Source organism: Garra rufa, chromosome 2 (assembly GCF_049309525.1).
Source record: "Garra rufa chromosome 2, GarRuf1.0, whole genome shotgun sequence".
Lineage (NCBI taxonomy): Eukaryota > Metazoa > Chordata > Actinopteri > Cypriniformes > Cyprinidae > Garra > Garra rufa.
In genome coordinates this window covers 29,923,278-29,939,203 of record NC_133362.1, presented here as the reverse complement: position 1 = coordinate 29,939,203, position 15,926 = coordinate 29,923,278, and the positions used below count along the sequence as shown (strand labels likewise).

General features: G+C 40.5%; 1 protein-coding gene across 1 annotated transcript; it reads right to left on the bottom strand.

The window, feature by feature from the left end:
- Nucleotides 1-4,868: 4,868 nt before the first annotated feature.
- Nucleotides 4,869-15,183, bottom strand: prdx3 (peroxiredoxin 3). Its single transcript, XM_073834072.1, has 7 exons — nt 15,093-15,183; nt 14,461-14,578; nt 14,233-14,374; nt 7,763-7,898; nt 7,538-7,641; nt 7,220-7,385; nt 4,869-5,087 (listed from the first exon to the last, which is right to left on the bottom strand). The coding sequence occupies exons 1-7, from the start codon at nt 15,126-15,128 to the stop codon at nt 5,037-5,039; spliced, it is 753 nt and encodes a 250-aa protein (XP_073690173.1). The 5' UTR covers nt 15,129-15,183; the 3' UTR covers nt 4,869-5,036.
- Nucleotides 15,184-15,926: the final 743 nt, after the last annotated feature.

The following is a 15,926-nucleotide window of genomic DNA, read 5'->3' as shown; positions in this document are numbered from 1 at the left end:
AAACTGCATTTTGGAAGTTCAAACTCGTGGGCCCCATAGAAGTCCACTATATAGAGAGAAGTCCTGAAATGTTTTCCTCAATTTCTTTACGACTGAAGAGAAAAAAAAAAACATGAACGTCTTGGATAACAAGAAGGGTAAATTATCTGTAAATATTTGTTCTGGAAGTGAACATCTCCCTTAAAGGTGTCATGAGCTGCCTTTTTAAAATATTTTGTACTGTTCTCCGAGGTCCACTTGTAATGTTATCAAGCTTTTTACATAAAAAAAAACATAATTTAGAAGTAATAGGCTATTTTCCGTCCTGTTTTGACCCCCCTCATCAGAACGCTCTGTTTGAATAGGCTCAGAAGTAAACGCCAACTGCTATGATTGGCTAACAGTTGTGTATGTTTACAGACTACATCCTTCACAGATAGATGCATAAATACTCAGTACATATCAAACGATCTGTACTGACAGACAAAACAATAGTGCCATGTTTGTTAATGAATCCGTGGTAAAATAAAGTGAACAGAGGACCCAGTTCGGTAACACTTTCTATGAAGCCCGTATTTATAATACATTATAAGGGTATTCTTAAGGCATTATAATGAATGCATAATGCATTATAAAAAACCTTATAATATGTTATATCATCTCATGAGTATTCATAAGAACAGTTTTAATGTATTATAATTTTTACTTTTTTGTGGTTATAGCTTTTAAGAGAATGATTACCTCCTCATAGTTATATTATAAGTCTCATATCTTGCCATGTTTCTCATGTCACTTTACTTAAAGCATACAAAGACCACTTATAAGTAATTATAATAATATTTCCCAAAGAACCTTAAGATCAGGTATCAGTTTAGATAAATGTGTAATATGAACAGTTTGATGATTTTGATGGTACCCTTCAGACAGCTTTTGATAAGTAACTCTGCAACTGCATGTCAGCTAGCAGTAATTATTATTATGCTGAATATATGCTAACACTAAATTTTGTTGTTTCCCCAAAAGACAAACTATTATGTTATATTATAAGTAACTTGCAAGTACATTCTACCTAGCCCAACTATAACCTAAGCCTACTAATACTCTAGGGAGTGTTAGTTGGCATGTAGTTAGAAAGTTTAAGCATATAGTCAATAGACTTAGGGGACCATCAAATTAAAACGTAATATAATGTAAAAAAAAATTTATGTAATATGATATAGTCCATTATAAATTAAGAAGATTTAATATGACGTTCATTGTGTGTTATAAATGATCATAATCTTAAAAGTTATAACCTCAAATACTCAAGTATTATAATGTATTATAATTGTTATGATTATTCATGAGATGGTATAACATATTATAAGGTTTCTTATAATGCATTATGCATTTATTATAATGCCTTAGAAATACCCTTATAATGTGTTATAAATAGGGGCTTCATAGAAAGTGTTACCGACTGTTTTTCCACAACTCTGCACTGCACAGCCTCTTCTTGTATTGGGAGCCTTCTTTATCGTTTGGTTTCTGCGTAGACCTGCGTTTGCTTCTCGTTATTTACACTACATGCGTGAATCAGTGGGCGGGGCTTAACGGGAAGAGATGTAGAAGCAGGTGTTGATTTTCTGCGGAGGCGGGGTTTAGTCACACTACTACACACATTCCACAACCTGTCGAAAAAAGTTCTGAGTTCTGAAACTTACAGGATGTTTTTATAGTACAATGACCTCTTATATGTCAAAAGATCAAGGGAATTTTGGTCTCTCAGTTCATGACCCCTTTAGGTTCATAAATGTAGCTGAATGGGATTGACACATTTTGACTATCATCTCCTTATCTCTTTGTTTTTAGGTGCGGTGGGTTACATGGGAACAAGTGCCTTTGTGAGGAAGATCTACACAAATGTGAAAATCGACTAGAAGCTCTGCAGCAACACTGCGGATCAGCCGACACTTCCTCCCGATCGAAGCGGGCACAAAGTCTCCATTTATTTTGCAAGAAGAGATTGTGGTATCTTGTACAAAATCTAGTTTTCCATTTTCTCAATGAATTAAAAGTTGCGGCATGATGCGTACACAAGGGTAAAATGAGGTGAAATAACCAGGACTTTTTATTTTAGTTTTTTTTTTAGTTTTATCTGCTTTTCGTTTTTTTTTCCCTCCAGAGGAAATGCAGGCGGTAAATGCAGATAAAAGGGGAAAGAAAGTACACCACAGCGTTGCTCCTATTTCTTATAACTCTATCCCACCTAAAAACCATTGAACAGATCTTTATTGATGGAATAGTCTAGCTCTCTTCAGTGAAGAGGCCAAAGTGTATTGAGAGCCTTTGTTCTATTATATGAGAATATCAGAGAGTGGGGTTTACGTCCATCCTCTTGCTTGTCTGTTTTGTATTACAGAGTCGTACAATGCCATTGTTGTAGTATTGTTTAACATGCTTATGAATCACACCAAAAGCATAATGTGGTTTGAAATTCCAAAATACAAGTTTTTTCGCTCATAAATAAATAGATAAACCAATACGATGTGAAGCAGCAAGGTTTTAGCTCTACCTTTCGAGGGCGTCTGTTCTCCTGTAGCTCAGATCCACAGACCAGAGCAGGACAGAGCTCGGCACATCAGACAGAGTTCGCTATCCGCAGCAGATTCTAGTGAGACTGGTGATCTGAAATGATGGTTTGGTGGCAGATTGTTTTTAATGGGTTGTGTGATGTGATATTTCTTTTTCCAGTTCAGTCTTATGTTGTTGTTTGGGTTTGAATGAAGTCTGCTCGTAAAGATAATATATGGAGGGGGGTGGCCATGTATATAACCTTAATAATGTAACTGTAGATGTAGATCCCAAATGTATTTTGGTTGTACAGATTTATTAAAGGGTGTCTTTTCTTTCTTTTTCGGACAGTCAGTTTAAGGTTTTTTTTTTTTTTTTTTTTTTTTTTTTTTTGAAGGTTGGGGTGGGCTTGGTGGCACAGTTACATCTTGCCTGATATTGCATGAATTTTTCACCAAATCATATGATCAGATTCTATTTGTTTGTTTTTTAAGCATCATTACACTTTAGGTGACCCCCATCACTACCCTTGTTCATTTGCATCTTGTAGAGAACGGTCTCAAAAATAAGTGCTTCATTGACTTTGTGCTGCTCATAGAGGAGTTAGTCATCAGCTTTTTTATTTTAATTTTTTTATTTAAAGAGTTGAAAGGCTATTCATTGTCTTGGACAGCCGTCTCTCTCGTGCTTATTTTTGTATCCATGATCTGAACCAAAATTGTGAATGTCACACAATTTAGGCACACATGCTAAATCTCTGCAGACATACTGTACAAGGTGAAGTTATTGTACACTTTACTAGATGTTTTCATGGTTCCTAAGTGCAGACACACTTAGACCAAGCTGTTGTTCTTATTTTTCTTATGTTCCATTGTGTAAATACAGTATGTAACTAAAAAAAAAAAACGTTTGAGAAGTGGCAACGCCTTTTTCTAAACCTCATTCCTCCCAGTTTAAAAAAATTGATTTCTGGTTCTTCATGTCATGTTCCATGTGATGTCTAAAGAGACATTTTAAACACAATATTAACTTGATGTAAAAAGGAGAAAAAATAAATAAACAATGTTTTTGAGGTTATGTAGGCATGGTTTATATATGAAGGAAAAGTTGTCAATTTAAAATTTCTGCCTAAGGACAGCCGAGTACTTGATGGGAACTACAAGAATTACACACAAATCAGTATGTAATTGATTGCACTTTTCAGTAGAATAAACAAATGGTGTGATGGCAGCTTCATCTGTCTTTAACATATTATGTGTTTTTGTCAAAATAACTTGTAATACAATGACAATCTTAGTTAAAGGAGAAGTTCACTTCCAGAATTTAAATGTCCTGATAATTTACTCACCCCCATGTCATACAAGATGTTCATGTTTTTCTTTCTTTGGTCAAAAAGAAATTAAGGTTTTTGACTAAACATTCCAGGATTTTTCTCCATATAGTTGGGGAGCTAACAGGTTGAAGGTCCAAATTACAGTTCCAATTCAGGTTGAAAGGGCTCTACATGATCCCAGACACAAAATGATTGGTCATTTTCTAAGAAAAACACATTTATATTTAACCACAAATGCTCATCTTGTACTAGGTCAACCTCACGCATTATGCAATCATGCAGGTGGAAGTACAGTACCGACCCAGTGTTTACAAAGTGAACGTGCAAAGAAAGTCAAACTCTCTTTACAAAGAAGGGTACAATAATGATGTCGGACGGTTTTGAAGTTGTAGAAGAAAATGAGTTTATGCTACCCTACCTTTTTAAACCAAAGTACATAGATGAAAGACTAACCACACACGATTTTTCCAAAGTGATTACACAATAAGTGAAGACATGTGCATCGCAGAGGTAGACAAGATGAGCATTTGTGGTTAAAAAGTACATAAGTTTTACTTTAAGAAAATTAGTTTAGCTAGATAAGACCTTTATTCCTTGGCTGGGATCGTGTAGAGTTCTTTGAAGCTGCACTGAAACTGCAATTTGGATCTTCAACCCATTGGCCACCACTGAAGTCCACTACTGCGACTGAAGAAAGATAGACATGAACATCTTGGATGACATAGGGATGAGTAAATTACTTCCAGAGGAACTTCTCCTTTAAGAATCAGTCTGAAACTACACCATTGTACCTTTTTAGCAGAGAACTTAGTAGGTTACTGTACTGTAGGTTAGTGAATGACGCTTAAATTTACTTCAACCTTTTTAGTAAAACGACACATTTTTAAGCTGTCGTGCTTATTTGACCTCACAATCTTTAATGAAAATGTCGAAAATTCTTCGCTTGTGTTGGAAAGTGAAGCACTTTGAATATAAAACATTTGCTATGGCAAAGAGACAAATATATGACAGTGCAGTTTTTATTTGGACAGCAGAAAATACATAAATCAAAACTGATTCTATTCCATAACAACTGCTAGCATACTGATACATGAAGTCTATAATTAATTATATGGATTTTGCGCTTAAGTGCTAAGATCTTCGTGATCTGTCAGTACCAGAAGTTTTGTTTTCAGTTGACCTTCTCAAAGTATTCCTTAGAGCCATCTGGTGTTGGCTTAATCTAAAACAAACAAAAAAGGCAATTACATGAATGCAAAATCAAAACATAAACAACAAATTACATTTAACATCTATGGCCATGACAGGTTTACTTAGTTCATTCCTGGCCAAATACTACCAATTCACAACTGAAAGCTAAAGCTGCTGTCACTTGACTTGGAGAATGCAAAATTTTTATGGATGACGCACAGAGAACTTTGCATGATTCACACTCAACTGAACAGAAAGTGTAAAGTAATCAGCATTTAAAGGATTAGTTCACTTCCAGAATGAAAATTCCTGATAATTTACTCACCCCTGTGTTATCCAAGATGTTCATGTCTTTCTTTCTTCAGTCAAAAACAAATTAAGGTTTTTGAGGAAAACATTCCAGGATTTTTCTCCATATAGTGGACTTTAATGTGGATCAGTGGCAGGGTTGCCAGATTTTTACAACAAAACCACTCCCAACTGCTACTCAAAACTAGCCCCAATATATTTCAAGGGGACCCCCCTTAAAAATCGTCTTTCAGGTGGTAAAATACACGTTTTTTGGCGGGGTTCCCTTGGTAAAATTTGCATTCCAGGATTTTTCTCCATATAGTGGACTTTAATGTGGATCAGTGGCAGGGTTGCCAGATTTTCACATCAAAACCCTCTAAATTGCTGCTCAAAACTAGCCCAATCGTATTTCAAGGGGACCCCTTAAAAATCACCTTTCAGGGGGTGAAATGTATGTTTTTTGGCAGGGTTTTTACAACAAAACCACTCCCAACTGCTACTCAAAACTAGCCCCAACATATTTCAAGGGGACCCCCCTTAAAAATCGTCTTTCAGGGGGTAAAATACACGTTTTTTGGCGGGGTTCCCCTGGTAAAATTTGCATTCCAGGATTTTTCTCCATATAGTGGACTTTAATGTGGATCAGTGGCAGGGTTGCCAGATTTTCAAAACAAAACCCCTCTCAATTGCTGCTCAAAACTAGCCCATTCGTATTTCAAGGGGACCCCTTAAAAATCACCTTTCAGGGGGTGAAATGTATGTTTTTTGGCAGGGTTCCCCTGGTGAAATTTGCATTGTAGGATTTTTCTCCATATAGTGTACTTTAACGTAGATCAGCGGCAGGGTTGCCAGATTTTTACAACAAAGCCAGCCCAACTGCTACTCAAAACTAGCCCAATCGAATTTCTAGGGGGGTCCTTCCAGAAGATAAAATACATGTTTTTTGGTGGGGTTTCCCTGGTAAAATTTACATTCCAGGGGATAAATATCACATAACTGGTGTCGCTTCGACCCGCGGGCATGATAAACAACCCGCGACAACAGTGTTAAAGTAGCCCAATTCCACAAGAAAACCATGGACTAGGCAACACTGATCAGCGGGTTCAAGGTCCAAATTGCAGTTTTAGTGCAGCTTCAAAGGGCTCTACAAAATCTCAGCTGGGGAATAAGGGCCTTATCTAGAAAAATGATAAGAAAATAATTTAAATACGTTTTTTTAGCCACAAATGCTCCTCTTGCACTAGCACATCTATAACTTAATGCATTTCGTAATTACGTTGGAAAAGTCATGTGGCGGTTAGTTCTTAGCTGTGTTATTCGGTTCAAAACGGTAGGGTAGGGCGAAAAACTCTCATTTTCTCCTCCAACTTCAAAATCGTTTATTTATCTTTTTTGTAAAGAGCATCTGACTTTCTTTGCACGTTCGTGTTGTAAATACTGGGTTGGTTCTTTCGCCTATGCCACGCTTTCCGATGTGACTATGCAATGCATTTGTGGTTAAAAAGTATATCATTAAAAACAAAAAATCCCAAAAATGATTGCTTGTTTGACTAGATAAGACCATTATTCTTCGGCTGGCATCATGTAGAGCCCTTTAAAGCTGCATTGAAACTGCAATTTGGAAAAGCCTGCTGATCCCCATTGGAGTCCACTACATAGAGAAAAATCCTGGAATGTTTTCCTCAAAAACCTTAATTTCTTTTTAACTTAAGAAAGAAAGACATGAACATCTTGGATGACATGGGGAATTTTAATTCTGGAATGAACGAATCCTTTAACAGCTTTATAAAGATCGTTGTAGTCTTTAAAGCACTAACCTGACATTATTTGTGTTAAAACAAAGACCTACTAGTAAAAGCAGTAAAAACTCACTGTGGGTGACTTTGGAGTCCAGCTGGCAGGACAGACTTCGCCATGGGTTTCCACAAACTGGAAGGCCTTGACCAGACGGAGGGTTTCCTCAACAGAGCGCCCAACCGGCAGGTCGTTTACACTCATGTGTCGGACCACTCCATTAGGATCAATAATGAAAAGACCCCTATAATAGGAAACATCAGTTGGTTATGGATACATTCCTCCTAAAAAGCTAATTATGCAGCCTAACACTGCAGGAAAACAAATTAGGAATTACAATATGTTTGTTAATGACTGTACAGGCGTCTTTGTAAAAGTACGTCAACTTTATGTTACCTTAAAGCAATTCCAGGACCTTCCAGCAGGACCCCATAGTCCCTGGACACTTGCTTTGTGAGGTCAGCCAACAGGGGAATGTGGATTTTCCCTAATCCTCCACTCTACAGATGAACAGAGTTTAGTCAGTGAGCTTAACATTTGCTATGAAGTAGGCTAGTTTCTCAATAACTTGATCCTATTTAGAGAACTGAGAATGTGCTGAATGCAAAGTAAAGTATAAACCTTTCTCGGGGTGTTGGTCCAGGCCAGGTGGGTAAAGTGAGAGTCCACAGACACACCAACTACATTACAGTTGATATCACGAAACTCATTGGCCTTGTCACTGAATGCAATGATCTCTGTGGGGCAAACAAACGTGCTGCCAAGTGGACAGAAATGACAACGTATTAAAAACGCATAATTTTTTAACAGTAAATAATGTAGTAAACAATAATTATATAATCATTTATAAAAATAAGTGATATACACTACCAGCCAAAAGTGTTTGAACACAGTAAGATTTATAATTAGGGCTGGGACACGATTAATCGTGTCCCAGCCCTATTTATAATGTTTTTTTAAAGAAGTCTCTTCTGCTCACCAAGTCTGCATTAATTTGATACACAGTATAGCAAAAACAGTAAAAATTTTAAATATTTTTACTATTCAAAATAAAGGTTCTGTTTCATTCCTACTGACCGCCAGAGGCAGTATGAATACTTTGGATTATCGCAGCGCCAGCCAGATAGGTCGAGAGATTATACCAACAAAGTCACGTAGTGACGTATGCTGAGCTCTGGGGAATTATAAACCACAGTAACTCAGCACTCCGCCTCTTTCGCTTTCTCGCCTGATTGAGATCGATTGAGGTCGTTCTCAGTTAAGTGATTCGCGCTGTCAAGTGCAGCTTACAAGAGCCGCGAGATATCGTCCTCACAAGCTGTGTCAGCGCACTTCTACGCATTTTAAAAGGATTTGGAATTATTCAGCAGCAGTTTTGGTGAGTTTTTTATTATTTTTCTATTGTTTTGTCGGTAACACCCTGTGTCTCTCGGTGCAATCCGGTGACTGGTGTTATCCGCGCCTATAAGTTAGCGGTCTACCGTTAACATAATCATTATATATTCCATTGTTTCGAGTGTTGTTGTTCCTTGAATTTTTTAGTTATACATTGCCCTTGGTCCGATCCATCGGCCATTTAGTTATATATATATATATATTTTTTTTTTTTTCTCTTCACGAGTTTTTTGTTGACATTACCTGTCGGTTTTATCCGGAGGCATCGTTTTTTTCTTGAGCTTTCAAACTAACTTAGTTGTGTGATTACCATCTCTCCGCTTGACCTTACGGTGCTATCCGAGGGTGTTAATAGTAAGAAGCTATGGCTCACAGCTCGATTGCCACTGGTTTTCCATTGACTTGTAAGCTGTGCCCTAATAGTCTTCTCCCGGACGACGGCCATGAAATCTGCCCGTCGTGTTTGGGTGTTCAACATTTGAAAGAGGCTCTCACGGACCCGTGTCTGCACTGCAGTCTCTTACCCATGTCGGAACGACGGCTCCGTCTGGCTGAGTTTGATCATAATTCAGCAGTGAAACTCGGGCAGTTAGATGAAAACCCTCCGCGCTCCAAGAAACGCAGGGCGTCTGCTGCAGCCGGCGCTGCCCCCCCCGTCTAAGAAGAAGGCCACATCGCAAAGTGACGAACATTTGCGTGTGGAGGAAAATTCACTTTCTAAAACGGTTTCTGTGCTTTCTTCAGAAATGGCTGAACTGAAACGCCTGCTTCATTCACTTCAACCTGTCACATGTGCTGCTCCTGTGAAGCCTACACAGGAGGATGTGAATGTCCAAAATCAAGAAGCTGGGGAGGAATTTGATTCTCCTTGTTTTTCTGACTTGGATGTGCTCTCTACAAGTGCTTCGGATTCATTTTTTAATGATCATAGGGGTACTGTGGATGTTGTTGTGCAACCCTCACCTCAGGATGTTTTCACTGGTCATCCAACCGCAGAGCGGTCTAGTGATGTGTCAGTTCAGTCATCTGGACAGATACAGTCTTCTTCTGACGATACTTTAGCTGTGCTCCGAATGGCAATTGCTCGTCTGGGACTCGATGAGTCACCTGCCCAATCTGCTCAAACCAACATTTTTTTCAGACAGCCCACGGCTGCGACTTCTTTTGCCATGCCACCATGTAAAGATTTTGTGGCTGAATTTTCAAATGCTCTCACAGGATCTGGTCCTCCTAAGCGGCGCTCAAAAATTGCTAGGACTCTAGCATCTATGGCTGAAGCTGACTCTATCGGGATGGGTCGTGCTCCAGAAATAGAGCAGCCTGTTGCTGCCTTGGTGGTATCTCCTGACGAGGCTTTACGGGGGAATGTGCGATGTCCCAGTGCGCAATGTGGTCGCACAGATTCATTACTGAAGAAGGCGTATGAGTCTGTGGCCTACGTAACTCGTACAGAAAACACAATCTGCCAATTGCTTCTTGCCGCCACAGGCACTCTGGAACCAGCAAATGTCGATCCTTCCATTCCACAGTTCCTGCAAACGGCTCTTTTGGCTATGGGCCATGTGACCCGTGAGCTGGGTAACCTTACAGCCACACTTTTGGCAGCCCGCCGCCAAGTGTGGCTTGCCCAAGCACGGCTACCTGAGGATTGCAAGAAGACCTTAAGAGATCTTCCTTTTGTTCCTGGGCATCTTTTTGGGCCGAATGTTCCAGAGCTGTTGGAAAAGAGGGTGAAGCTGTCTGAGGCCACTCGCCAACTGACGCAGGTGCAGCGCAACCCTGCTTTTAAGATGCCAGCAGTTCAAAATCGTCATCGCTATGCTGCAGTGGACCAGCGTTTCCGCCAACATGCTGCACTTCAGTCACAGCCCCATCAGAGGCCTCGTCTTATCGAAGACGCCAGAGTTTCTCGGCCACCTCAGCGACAGTTGCCGGGAGGACCCCGTCAGCGTCCCCCCACAACCACCAAAGGTCGCATACATAAAGCCTGAGACGTTCAGGCCGGTGGTCGATCGGTTTTCAGTAGAACAGCTGAAGTACTGGAAGACCAACACAGCAGACCCCTGGGTCTTGTCAACTCTAAGCAGGGGCTATACTCTACAGTTTCGACGCCGGCCTCCCAAATTTTCAAGAATTGTTCCAACTGTTGTCAGAGACACAGTTCGTTCGATGGCTCTCTCTCTGGAAATTCTTTCACTGTTAGAGAAGGGAGCCATAGAAAAAGTTCATCCCCTCGTTCAGGGAGACGGGTTCTATTCGACGTATTTTCTTGTTCCGAAAAAGGGCGGTGGGTTTCGCCCAATTCTCGATTTGAGGCATCTGAATTTGTTCCTGAAGACCCTTCCTTTTCGAATGCTGCGCACAGCCGACGTTCTTCGGTCTGTGGCAGCAGACGATTGGTTTGTGAGTGTCGACCTGAAAGATGCATACTTTCATGTACCAATTGCTGTTCATCACAGAAAGTTTCTGCGTTTCAGTTTCCAGAATCAAGCCTACCAGTACAAGGTTCTTCCTTTTGGCCTCTCTCTCGCTCCCCGCGTCTTCACAAGGTGTGTGAGTGCAGCTCTATCACCTCTTTGGACGAGAGGCATGCGTATTCTGCCTTATCTGGACGACTGGCTGCTTTGTGCCCCCACAAGACAGCAGGCCATGCAAGACTCCAAACTGCTTTTGAGGCATGTGCAGAAGTTGGGTTTTTCTGTGAACGAAAAAAAGAGTTGTCTCATTCCAGCACAGACCACTACATTCATAGGAATGACTCTGAATTCCCGCCTAATGTCTGCCTCCCTGTCTCAGGAACGGGTGACAAACATCCTGCAGCTATTGGCTCACTTTCGACCAGGTGTGTCTCTGCATTACCGGATGGTTCTGCGACTAATAGGGATGTTAACGGCTGCTACGGTGGTGATTCCCCTTGGTTTACTCCACCTCAGACCACTCCAGTTATGGAACAACAGCTTACAACTCAGACCCACCCGACATCTCCATCGGCTGATAGTAATTTCTCACAGTTGCATACGTGCATTGAGGCGGTGGAGACAGGTGGAGTTTCTGAAGGCAGGAGTGCCCCTGGGTGTGGTTCCCTCTCGACGGGAGTTAGTCACGACCGATGCTTCCCTCATAGGCTGGGGGGCAACTTGGAATCGGAGAGGTATTTGTGGACGATGGACACCTACACAGGCCAAAGAACATATCAATCTGCTGGAACTACGTGCAGTGTTCATGGCTCTAAAGTATTTCTTGCCAGTCCTGGCAGGCCGCCATGTTCTTGTTCGGTCCGACAATACCTCAACAGTGTTCCATCTGAACCACCAGGGTGGCACAAGGTCCAGGAGGTCTCTACAGCTCACTCACGAGATTCTGACATGGTGCCAGCTGCGGCTCGCATTCACTGAGGGCAGCTCATATATCAGGAGCATGCAACCAGACAGCAGATGCTCTTTCCAGGGATCGGTTGGATCCAGGAGAATGGAGGCTTCATCCGGATGTAGTACAGGAGATCTGGCTACGGTTTGGAAGGGCAGAAGTGGATCTTTTTGCTTCAGAGAAGACCACTCACTGTCGCTTATGGTTCGCAAGGACCGAAGTCTCCAGTCCCTTGGGCCAGGATGCACTGTCTCACGAATGGCCGAGCTGCCTACTGTATGCGTTTCCTCCAATCCCTCTGTTATGGGAGACGTTACACAGGATCTCTCTGTGCAAGCACAGAGTGCTACTTGTGGCACCACGGTGGCCTGCCAGACCATGGTTTCCTCTGTTACTGAGACTTCTAACAGGCACTCCGTGGCAGCTTCCCCCGAGAAAGGACCTCCTCTCCCAGCTGGAGGCCAGAGTCTGGCACCCGGACCCAGCTCGTCTGCAGCTTTGGGTATGGCCATTGGGATAAATCCTTTTCTGGAGCATTGTGATCCTGCAGTTATTAACACTATCTCCAATGCTAGAGCTTTTTCCACACGGCAGATTTATGCTTCGCGTTGGAAATTTTTCTCTGCATGGTGTGAGGAGCATGCGCTCAATCCTGCAACATGTGACATCCCGAATGTCCTGAGATTCCTTCAACATTTACTGGAAGAGGGTAGAGCGGCTTCCACATTGAAAGTGTATGTTGCTGCGATTTCTGCACATCATGTTCCAGTTGAGAGCTCTTCTCTTGGATCTCACAAGCTTGTCTGCAGTTTTCTAAAGGGTGCACGCCGTCTAAAACCTGCTCGGAATCCTCATTTTCCGGTATGGGATCTACCACTCGTGCTTTCGTTCCTTTGCTCATCCCAATTTGAGCCCTTGCAAAGCAGTGACATCAAATGGATATCCTTGAAAACAGTTTTTTTGTTGGCTGTTGCTTCTGCAAAACGAGTTGGTGAGTTGCATGCGCTCTCTGTTAGTGAGTTATGCTTGCGTTGGTTGCCAGATAACTCCGGGGTGGTCTTACGGCCCAATCCTTCTTTTCTTCCAAAAGTCCTCCTTCCTCAGTTCATAAATCAGAACATTGAACTGGCCTCTTTTCAGACTACTTCAGGGTCTGATTCGAGTGCTCACCTTTTGTGTCCTGTTCGGGCCTTGAAGTGTTACGTAGACACTACTGCTCAGTTTAGACGTTCAGACCAGTTGTTTGTCTGTTACGGGGGTGTGAAGAAAGGTGCTCCAGTGTCTAAACAGAGCTTGTCGAACTGGGTAGTAGAGACTATAACACTGGCTTACAAGACAGCAGGAAAACCATTGCCCTCAGGTTTAACTTGTCATTCCACTAGAGCCATCTCATCATCTTGGGCGGCTTTTAGAGGAGTTTCCTTGGCGGACATCTGCACTGCCGCTACATGGGTCTCTCCGTGCACGTTTGCCAGATTTTATAAGGTTAACGTCGCTGCTCATCATGCCGTGTGCTCGGCAGTTCTTCTGGAGCAGCCGTAAAAAATTTGCATCAGGTGGGTAGCATTCCTCATGACTATGTTGGTATGTGTCATCCAAAGTATTCATACTGCCTCTGGCGGTCAGTAGGAATGAAACAGAACGCTAGTTACGCATGTAACTGTGGTTCTGTGAATTCCGGATGACCGCCAGAGTTCTTCGTCACTCGGAATGCGCGAGAAAGGCGTACCGAGGCGGAGTGCTGAGTTACTGTGGTTTATAATTCCCCAGAGCTATAATCTCTCGACCTATCTGGCTGGCGCTGCGATAATCCAAAGTATTCATACTGCCTCTGGCGGTCATCCGGAATTCACAGAACCACAGTTACATGCGTAACTAGCGTTTTCTATCTGAATATATTTTAAAATCTAATTTATTCCTGTGATTTCAAAGCTGAATTTTTTAGCATTAATACTAGTCACATGATCCTTCAGAAATCATCCTAATCTGATTTGCTGCTCAAAAAACAGTTATTATTATTATTATTAAGTTTTATCATAATTTATTTTGATAAATTTAAAGCATCCTTGCTAAATATAAGTATTAATTTCTATAATTACACTCACATTAATTTTCTGCTTGGTGAGCAGAAGAGAATTCTTTAAAAAAACATTAAAAATCTTACTGTTCAAAAACTTTTGACTGATACTGTATATAATTATTTAAATAAATAATTATTAAAAATAATAAAAATGGACGTTCTGTTCTTATTCATTATAGCTACAATGAGACAATCTTAGGCAATGAGTGCATGCTGTATTTCCATAATATTTCTTTCTACAAACACTTACAAATCTAGTGGGTAAAAGAAAAGGACCAGGTATTTGCCCTTGAAATCTTCTAGGCTGATCTCCTTAAATGCTCCATTGAGAACAGCGGTTCCTTTGAAGTGAGGGGCTGGTTGAGTGACTGCTGGGGCCCATCTAGCAGCACCTGATATTTTACAAACATACATGATGGATTAGTAAACATATTAGAGTTAATTAAAGGCAAATATCAAATTACTCTTTAAGACTTACTAATTGAAAAGCAAGCTTTTTGTGCTGCAATGCAAGCAAGGGGTTTTGGAGCCCTGAGCACTGATGCTCCATTGTGAGGGACCAAGCCTTTCAGTCCATTAACTGCAGCTCTTCTTGCCTGTTATGAAAAGGAGGGACATGCGTGAAAAAGTCGTTACACAAGTTGGTTATCACTGTTCAACAGACAGCACCATGTGTACTTTGGACAAATATCTAAAACTTTACAGGCTCAGTGAATAAGAGACACATTTCACGATTGCTGCAAAGCGAAGCACAAATGTTTTGATTACTCGTGTCTCATATTAATTTATATCTAACATAAACTGGATACCTTTTAAATTAATGAAATCATTTATTTATGTATTATCATTTATTAATTAAAAAAGGTTGCACAACATATATGCGTAACAATTGTTTATGCACTGGTAATCCATCTGACAGGTAGTTATTTGAAAGTGCGTTATATAAGCAGTTTAAAGGTTAAACACGTTGAAACGCATCTGCTAACTAAACGACGACTAACAGAGATAAACTAAAGCACATTTGCACCGAAATGCAAACCAACACTTATTCCACGCAATAATCGTTCGCAGCAGAAGTGTTAATTATCGCTGATGCTAAATGAAACTTACAGAAGTCCCAAGAAGTCTCCCAATGGTGGCTGCCATCTTGCCAGTGTGCTCAATGCTATGCGCAGAAAAACACGTTGGGCATCAAAGCTGCGCACTAATTTCGCATTAGTTGCGCAGCACACGCTCACCCCTACTCCTACATGCAATGTTTTATGTTTTTTATTAATCATATTTGATATATCAGGGTTTTGTAGCTTATGTTAAATAGTGAGAATATGGAGCTCACTCTAGGAGGAAAAAACACGTTTATTTACAGCAAAAATTTGGTGCAGCTGCTATTGTTTATATGGCCATAAGATAAGACATAAGATGAAGCAAAAGACATGTTTTTAGAGATTTTTAGAATGATACAAGAATGCATTTTACATACTAAAACAGTAACTGTCAGTCAGAGGGCAGAAGACATGCAATAAATTGTATGCAACAGGTTTTGAAGCAAAGTCTGATCATGTTTATAATTTAAAGTCCTTAGAAATGCATTAAATATGATACAATAGGCTTTATAGGGTTAACTATCTACATTCTGAGCAACGAATTCCTATCAATTACCTCAGGTTCCATAAATTCTTAGTTTTTTCAGCATTTTTGTGTTTTTGAACCCTTTCCAACAAATACTGTATGATTTTGAGATCCACACTGCAAAAAAAAAAATGCTTTTCTTACATAGATATTTTAGTCTTGTTTCCAGCCAAAATATCTAAAAATTCTTAAATCAAGAAGGATTTTCTAGACAAGTAAAAATATTGTCTTGTTTTCAGAAAAAAAGGTTAAAATTAAGGGAATTTTTGCCTGAAACAAGCAAAATAATCTGTCAGTGGGGTAAACAAAATAATC